Here is a 9,631-nt window from a genome sequence, read left to right on the forward strand (position 1 = left end):
TGTTAGTTTCTTTTTGTAATCATACAAGCGCGATCACCAACACTGTTGTAGGTTTTGCCACACCCACTCTCCTACATTTATTTTATTTGTTTGTTTTTTTAGGAGGCAAACAATTTAAAAAAGAGAATATAAATAGGAAAGCACAATTGAAGAAAGGAAGGAAAGACAAAACTAAAAATGTATTTGTACCTTCTTTGGCTGCATGATCGCCTGGTATATCAAATCGAAGTTAATCAAAGTTTTCATTCCCTTACCAGTTTTTTTTTTCTCTATTGACATTGTTAACATTTGTAAAAACGAACAATGATAAAAAGAAGTCGTAAATAATAACCGCTACCAAGCATGATCGCCTGGTACATTAAAAGTATGTTTTTATACCTTTATTAGTGACTAGGGAGGACAATACATTTGTTTATATTATTTTTATGAACAAATGTCCAATTCAATAAACGATATTTTTAGAAATCATTCGATTTCTTAATCAGAAACAACTCACATTCAGTTGGCAAATCTTTTCAATTGTGTGTAACAGGCGATCATGCTGCCAAACAAGGAGCATGTATAATTTTGGTTTTATTTTTCAATGTTTGAAATTTTCAATTTTGAAATAACATACTACTCTTTATTTGGGGAGACCACTCTGGAAAGAAAGAGAGATCTGTAAGAGTAAAAGTTCTTTTTTTGTTCCGTCTTGTTTCCATTTCGTGTTAAAATGTGCGATCAGCTCATTTGTTCTTGTTTCTGTTTTTCTTCGAAGAATTTTATCAGGACTGTTATTGGCAGTAAAGGGGAAGGAGATCACAAAACTCACATTGTTTACTTTAGTTTATTGTACTCTTGGAAGAAAGAATGAATAAAAAAAACAGGTAACGAAAGTAATACCTGCTACAAAATATGCTTGCCTGGTAGATCAGTTATAGTTTTCTATTTATATAAGAATCTCTTCAAAGGTAATTTTTAACATGGAACCACACGCCATATGGAAGCTCATTTATTTGTTTTGTTAGATTAAAAATATTTCTCGCAAGGCAGTAGAAAGCAGGTCGTGAAATATTGGTTGCTGTAGACTCTTAAACTTTTTATTGCAAATTAATATACATTTTTTGACGTTTCTGGGTCTATGTTATCCAAAATGGTGGAGTTAAGAGTAATATTTTTGTCGTGTACTCACTTTGAGAGCAAACTTTTTTAAATAAAACATCAAAAAGCGTTTGCATGTTATGTATTATTTTTTTTTTACTAAAATAATGATATAAAATTTGAAACCATACAAACAAATATTTTTAAAATACATTTATTTATTAACAAATAAAACATTTTCTTCTTTTTCTTTTGTAGAATGTCAGACTAGAGACTTAAAGGATCCCCCACTACAAGACGAATCGAAAGTCTTGATGGCATTAAATAAAGCAAGTTCTCATTCATTTGGTTCATCTATCTGGATGCGTCAAAAATGGGATGTTATTTTAGCTCTAGAAACTGAAAGCTTTAATTGAAGTACATACATACATATATAATACATTTTCCAAATGACAATTGCTATTGACCTGGTACATATGACATCTGGAAAGTATAACTTCGTGGCACCTTGAATTATTGACGGATTTCTCTTCGATGCTCATTCTCAATCAATTACATCTTTGTTCTAAAGAAAAGAAAAGAAAAGAATAGATAATAAAAGAAAAGAAGTGAAATAAAAGAAAAGAAAATAAAATAAATGAAAATAAAAGAAAAGACAAGAAAAAGAACGTACATACATTGATGTTAATTTAAATTAATATAAAAGTCAAAGTTTATGTATGAAAATGTATTAACATTAAATTAGATAAAAACGATGATAATGAGAAATAAACATGGCTACTACCTATTTCTTTATTTTGTTTTAACTTAAGATACCCGTATACATACATATTTTCTAGAATAAAGTTAAAATCTTTAGCGTCTGTAGTAAGTATTGAAGCAGAGAAGTCATCTTTTAGCTTAAACTCCTTTTTAAAATGACTCAATCTACGGAAAATATTTGGAATAAAAAAATAAACAAATTCCTATATCACTTACATTATCTTTTTATTCATTTTCTCTTTAATTCAGTAGTTATATTTCAAAATCTAAAAATATTCCTAATAAATCCTAGTTTTAATGTAGCATCGTTACTCTTTGTAATTGTTAGCGTCATTAATTTAAAAATTGCTTTATTTGTATCCATCCCACTGAATCCGAACTCCCTCACCTTTTTTCGTGTCTTAATCATTTATTAACTAACTTATTTACGAAAAAACTCTTCTCTATCTAAGAGAAACAAAAACAAGTCTTATCTTGCACACTAGGCGATCATGATGAGTAGTAGGTTCATAGCTCATCAATAATTCCAATCGAAAATTTTTAAAAAATCCGTGAGTTGTGTTAGTTTCTTTTTCTAACTATACAATCACGATCATTAACACTGTTGTAGGTTTTGCCACACCCACTTTCCTAAATTTATTTTAATGTATGTTATTTAGGAGGCGAGAATTTTAAAAAAGAGAATATGAATAGAAAAGCACATTTGGAGAAAGCGAGAAAAAATCAAGAATGCAGTTGTACCTTCTTTGGCTGCATGGTCGCCTGGTACATCAAATCTAAGTAACGACCGTTCAAATGGATCTTTTCACTTATGATGCAATGATCTAACAAAGACGGTATTTCTGCGCCTATGTAGCAGTTATTTTTGTTTTCAATTGACATTGTTAACATGATAAATGAATGCACAGAATTCGTAAATAATACCTGCTGCCAAGCATGATCGCCTGGTACATCAAAAGTATGTTTTTATACTTTTATACTAAGGAGGAGACATTTGGTTATTTTATTTCAGTGCAAAAATGTGCAAGTCGTTAGATGGACAATTAACGATTTTTAAAAAGAATTCGATTTCCCAGTCAGAAACATCCCATTCAGTTGGCAAATCTTTTCATGCTGATAAACAAGGAGCATGTATAATTTTGGTTTTATGTTTCAATGTTTTAAATTTTCAATTTCGAAATATCAATATCATACTACTTTTTATTTAAGCCGACCACTCTGGAAAAAAGAGAACTTTGTAAGAGTAAAGGTTCTTTTTTTGTTCCGTCTTGTTTAGAATTTCGTATTAAAACGTGTATTTAGCTCATTTGTTCTTATTTCTGTTCTTCGAATAATTTTATCAGGACAGTTATTGGCAGTAAAGGGGAAGGAAATCACAAAACTCACATTGTTTACATTAGTTCTTTGTACTCTTGGAAGAAAGAATGAATATAAAAACAGGTAACGAAAATAATAACTGCTACAAAGTATGGTTGCCTGGTAGATCAGTGATAGTTTTTTATTTATATAAGAATCTCTTCAAAGGTAAGTTTTTGTTTTGTGGGAAGGCAGTAGAAAGCAGGTCTTGAAATATTGGTTCCTATAAACTCATTACTTTTTGTAATTGTTAATGTCATTAATTTAAAATTTCTTTATTTGTATCCACTGAGTCCGAACTCATTCACCTTTTTTCATTTTCTTCATCTTTATAAACTTGCCTTCTCTATTTAAGAGTGCGTGGAGATAACGATTCTCAAACACAAATCCTTTTCTGCGCACTAGGCGATCATGATAAGTAGTAGGTTCATAGCTCATCAATATGTACTTCCAAGCGAAAAATGGTAAGAAATCCGTGTGCTATGTTAGTTTTTTTTTCTAACTACACAATCACGATCACCAACACTATTGTAGGTTTTGACACACCCACTCCCACTTCCCATGGTGATAAATGAATGCAGAGAAATCAAAAATAATACCTGCTACGAAGCATGATCGCCTGGTACATCAAAACTATGTTTGTATACTTTTATTAGTAACTAAGGGAACACATTTGTTTATTTTATTTGTATGAAAAAATGTGCAAGCATCCCATCCAGTTGGTAAACCTTTTCAATTTTGTGTATCAGGCGGTCATGCTGCCAAACAAGGAACATGTACAATTTTGAAAGCACAATTTTTTTAAGTTGTGCTTTACTGACTGAAATATGTTTTTTGTTTTTATTATTTCTCCTACATTTCTCCAATTCTAAAATACATTGAAGAAGGAGGATTGAAAAACAGTATTACCAATACAGGCAAGAAATAGCTTTTTGCATTGATGGAAGATGTGTGTAACAGATGACAAAAACAATTTTTACTACTCAGTATGATTGCCTGGTAAATCGCATGAAGTTTTTCAAAAATTCTGAAGAGCATGTTCAGACTCAGGGAGAATAGTGCAAGCACTTTTTCGATTTTATTTAATGTTTAAATTTGTTAATGTTTCCATATATTTAAACAAATGATAAAGTCAAACAAAGATTATGCTTATTTTGTTTCTTATTTTTACTTTTCGTTTTTGAAATAACATACTTCTCTTTATTTGGGCGACCACTCTGGAAAAAAAGAGAGATCTGAAAGAGTATAGGTTCTTTTTATGTTCCGTCTTGATTCGACTTTCGTATTAGCGAAAAACACTTAAAGAAGTGGAAGTGGTCATTTTTATGTAGTAGTGTTTGCAATCGGGATTGGAGGATTGAAAGAATTAATAACTAACACAAAACTCGCGTTGTTTACTTTTGTGTTTTTTATGTTTTGAAAGAAAGAATGAATGGAAAAACAGGTATATCTGCTACCAAGCATGGTTGCCTGGTAGATCAACTATAATTTCCTATTTTAATAAGCATAATTGTTGTAAACCAGGCGAGAGAGATAGAGAAATAGCCTTCACTCAGGAAATATTAATAACTAACCTTATATTAGTTAAGGAATAATAAGTCTACCAAGGGTCTACCTTCGCATTCATGATAACAATTTTAAAAAGAACTTATTTTACTTTCGGGATCACATACGTGCTTGAATCGGTTCTGGATTTTTAAATTTACATCAGTTCCTTACGGTCTTCTACAAAAAAAACGAAAGCGATCGATTAGAATTCCCTAGGTATAAAATAAGCATTGACAAGACAGATAATAACACAATCTAAGAATTTGGTGAGAAAGAGATCAGTTATGGCATCCCATATGAATCAGATCTAGTCCAATTTAATGTTCCCAAATAACACACGAACAAATTTAAAATACACTCTTCAAATATTTTCAAAAAAGGACGCACAGACAAAAGAGCCTCAACGACCAAGCAGCTAGAAATTAGTTCGTTTTTGAGTTAAAAATACTTTCTACTTTTCATACCTGTAAAAGATTCGTAGGAAAACAGTTGTAATTAATCTACAAAGAAAGTCGTTTTATTAACATTTTTAACTTTCCATAGGAAGTTATTGTAATCGGTCCAATTTGTCGACGTTTCAAGGCCCCTAGAGTCGAAGTAAAAGATTTTTAAAGTGATATCTGTACGTGCGTGTGTGCGTACGTTCGTACGTCTGTACGTTCGGGAACTTTCGTCGTCCATACCTCAAGGACCGGTAGAGATATCGACTTCAAATAAATTTTGTTATGCAGATAATAATACAGACAAATTCAGAAGGGACTCTCAAAAAAATTAAATAAGTAGTTCTTTACCATAGCAATTTAAAAAAGGTAACCATTTTGGTTAACCCTAAATATCTCACGAACCAATAACGCTAGAGACTTGAATTAAATTTTATATTATAAATTATAAATCAAATTAAATTTTCTAAAAACTTACGATCAAAATGATTTTATCTCCAAAATAAACTAAGAGTTACGTTTTTAACATCTGGACAAATTTTCAGAAAAATCGAATTGACAGTTTTTTTTTACAAAAAACTAAAAACCGAAAAAAAATAACAAAAGTTGGTAAAAACTGATTTGATTTTCGAAACAAATATATTTTTAAAAACTTGAGATTATGGTTCCTTACTAATATTTACTTAGCGTAACGGATACAGTTATTGGCACCCCTAACGAATTTTGAGATCCAAACGCGTGTATCTCGTTTTAATGGAATTTAAAATACGTCAAATATACCAAATTGTAACTTGGAAAATTCTGTTTTCAAAAATATTTTTTTATTTTTATTTTGTTTTTATAAAGATAGTAAAAACGGTAAATTAAAAAAAGCTTACCAAAAATTACAATTATTGGCACCCGACCACAATCGTTGTCATCTTAATTATTTACAATTATTGGCACACTTGAAATCAAAAAAAAATTTATTTTTGTTAGCTTTTTTTATTAACTGTAGCTAAATACTCTTTAATAAAAATAAAAAATATGTTTTTAGTTTAATTAAATTTAATAAATAATAGAAAAAATAAACATAAAAGAAAATTTTGTAGAAAGTACACATAAGATAATACAAGTTCAAATAATTTTCATTTAGTATATGTATTTTTGAAATAAAACTTAAAATCTATTTATTTTAATTTACAGAAAGAACAGACAAAAGCTGGAAGAATATCATGTTTAAGCATTTTTAAACATTTAATATGGTACTCCCTAATACATTTTGTGCATCTTATTCCACAATTTTCGGAGCCAATCGTGTTTGTCATAAAATTTGTACAACAAAAACACAACTGTCCACTACAAATTTTATTTTCTCCGATTTCTTCTGGATTCAAAAACAAGTTCCTTACATGACTTCTAACATTTGGTATGGTTTGAGAAATAACATTTTCCTGGCTGACTTCGTTGTAGATTTCAAGCAATATCTGTTTTTCGGGAGAGTTTTTGAGTAAGATCTGTCTTTTGTGAGATTTTTCATTCGATATCTTTGTTTTTGGAGAGGTTATTGTTTGTAAAAAAGCTTCCTTTGAATTTTTTTAGTTTTAACTTTATTAATCTTTTCAAGTTCCTTAGCTTTTTTCAGTTCAAGTCTTTGAACTTTTTTTTCTTCTTTTTGTTTTTCAAGTTGTTGCTTTTCTTCTTTTTTCTTTTTTTCTTCTTCGATCCATGTAACATTAGTGATAACGAAGCTTTTATTTTGTTTTTGGGGTTTGATACCTTTACGTAGTGGTGTTTCAGGCCAGTCTAATAGATCGCTCACATTTAGGACAGGGACATTATCGTTTGATATTATTTGTGTATCTGTATCGTTCGTATTTAAATTTTCGATTTCGTCTCCAACAAACAAAAAATCGTTGATCGCATTTATGTCTATTTCATCGATTATGTCCGAGTCAAAGGGATCAGTTTGTGTAGCACTGTTAACAAATGTTTTTCTCTCTCCAACTCGCTTAAATTCATTGGTCTTCAAAAAATTGTAGAGCTCATGCATCTGTGCTAATTCATCGATGTTTTCGCTATCCAAACTAAAACATTCGAGCTCATCTATTTTCTGTCGTCCAATTATATTGCAAAAACTTTCAAATGCATCGTTTTGGTTGAAGTCGTATTGAAGGTTTTTGGAATAGCTGTATTTGGATCTGCCTAAACATTTAGAGAAATGAATGGCGTTCTTGTCCCAAGAAAAAAGTCCGCAAGCCTTAAAACCATTAACAATGGTAGCTGGAGAAACACTTTTGTCAACAACTTCTTTTAAAAGAGGAGCAAACTTCTCCTTCGTGAGATTTTCTCCGGGATTCTTCCGCCTCAAATCTGCTACTCCATTGTTCCAGGCGTTTTTCAGGGGTTTGAAAGCTGCAACATCTGCAAGTTGCAAAATGCGTGTAGAGTTGGGATAAAGAGCTATCAGGATAATGCCAAGTTTGACACATAGCTGGCTTACTTGGAGTGCAAGATGTGTGCTATGTCCATCAACAAAGAGTATTATTGGTAGTTTTATTTTTTCTTGAGTCAAAAAGGGGTAAAACACCTTTGAAATATATTCGTAGAATGTTTGTTTTGTCATCCAGCCATTTTCACTTATTCCGCAGCCCCACGTATTAGGAATGGTTTTGCGTATATCGTCCTTTAATCTCTTATAAGGATAAGCACATTGATCCCATTGCGTTGAATGAAAACATTACAGTTAAATTCAATTTGGCTTGGCCTCTATCAACTTCATAAATGTTTCTTGATCCTTTTGCAGCTAGAACGGATTTAGATTAAGGACACAGTAAAAAATTTGTTTCGTCCCCATTAAATACTCGGCTAGGATCTTCAAGGATTGAGAAAAAGTGGTTTTTGATCAAATAGTCCTGTATGGAGTCAAACCAGCCAAAAATATCTGTTACCGCCACATTTGCGCTTGCTGACGAAACTGGATCAACTGCTCTGAAAGTCAAAGTGGTATGACGCTTCAAAAAGGATCTAAACCATCCTTTTTCTGGTATTGCCTCACTACCAAATGGATGCTCTCTATTACTTTGCCTTAAAAATTCTTGGACAGCATAAATAACATCTTCTTTTCTTTTTGGGAACCCTTTCTCTTGTGAAACTTTAAGCCATTCAACAATAGTCGCTTCTTCTTCGTCAGTTAAGACCGTTGCGGACCCAGGACGTGTTTTTATAAATTTTGAACTCAATCGGAATTGTAGAGTAGATCGTGGTATCTTGTAGTTCTTGGAAGCTGCTTTTTTAGTCATTTGTCCATTTTTTATGGCCAATAGAGCAGCTTGAACATCCTTTTCCTTGTAATTTTTATTTGTTCTTGGCATTTTTCAAACCTTAAAAAGTAACGTTTGTATGATATAGTTATTGGCAGTCTTAAAAGTATATTTATTGACAGTGCCAATAGTTGTAGTTCCATAGAACCAATTATTGGCACCACCCGGGTGCTGATAATTGGACCCCCAACTTATTTGGAACGAACTATTGGCACCTTTTTTATTATAAATTTAGCAATAATTTATACAAAAAGTGATTAAAAATGTAAAATTTATTTAGTTCTGATATGAAAAAACCCTACTTTAAAATAAAATAGACATATATTAATAGATAAATAAGTCTTACCAAATTGTTTGTCTTAACAGGAACACACAAAATTTTGCTATAATTTTACTTTTTTTAACACGTTTTCACAACTTCACTGACACACACTGAATGAAGAGTTAATTCGTACAAAAACGCACAATTGTGGGGAATAATTTTCAGTCTACGAAAAAAAATACGTTGGATGATAATTTTTATAAAAAATCGTTGATGAATGAACGGGTGCCAATAGCTGGTTCAATATAAGGGGGTGCCAATAATTGTATCCGTTACGCTATAAGAAAAATTGTTTTCAACATTCGAAAAAATTTTAAGAAAAATCTAAATGACATATTTTTTACAAGAAATAAAAACCTAAAAAACATTACTAAAAATTCGTAAAAATTGATTTTTGAATAAAATATCTTTTTTAAACTTAGAGATATGGGGTTCAAACTACTTTTATCTTTGAAACAAAAATACTGAGTAAAATTTTGAGAAAAATCAAATTGAAAATTTTTTTTACAAAAAATAAAAACCTAAAAAAAAACAATACTAAAACTTGGTAAAAGTTTACTTTCGATTCAAAAAGCTTTTCAAAACTTAAAAATATTGTCTTAAAACTTGTTTGATTTTACAGAAAATATTGTTATCGATATTTAGTAGTTTTTTTTTATAAATCCCAACAGTCCGTTTTTTTTTCAAAAAAAACAAAAAAATCTACAAAAAAAGTACACAAATTTGGTAAAAATTGATGTTCGGTTCTTGATATCTTTCAAATTAATTTCATTCATCCATTTGTAAAAATTTAAGAAATGCTAGATTGGTAAAAATTAGTT

The 9,631-nt window shown here is 30.6% G+C and overlaps 1 protein-coding gene across 1 annotated transcript; it reads right to left on the reverse strand.

The window, feature by feature from the left end:
* Positions 1-7,961: 7,961 nt before the first annotated feature.
* Positions 7,962-8,627, reverse strand: LOC129948163 (uncharacterized). The gene has a single exon (XM_056059042.1). It carries the CDS (start codon positions 8,537-8,539, stop codon positions 7,988-7,990), a length of 552 nt encoding a protein of 183 aa, XP_055915017.1. The 5' UTR covers positions 8,540-8,627; the 3' UTR covers positions 7,962-7,987.
* Positions 8,628-9,631: the final 1,004 nt, after the last annotated feature.

Source organism: Eupeodes corollae, chromosome 2, assembly GCF_945859685.1.
Source record: "Eupeodes corollae chromosome 2, idEupCoro1.1, whole genome shotgun sequence".
NCBI classification, from domain to species: Eukaryota; Metazoa; Arthropoda; class Insecta; order Diptera; family Syrphidae; genus Eupeodes; species Eupeodes corollae.

Coding starts and splice junctions, on each gene's coding strand:
- LOC129948163 (XM_056059042.1), bottom strand. CDS start 8,539: ATGCCAAGAACAAATAAAAATTACAAGGAAAAGGATGTTCAAGCTGCT.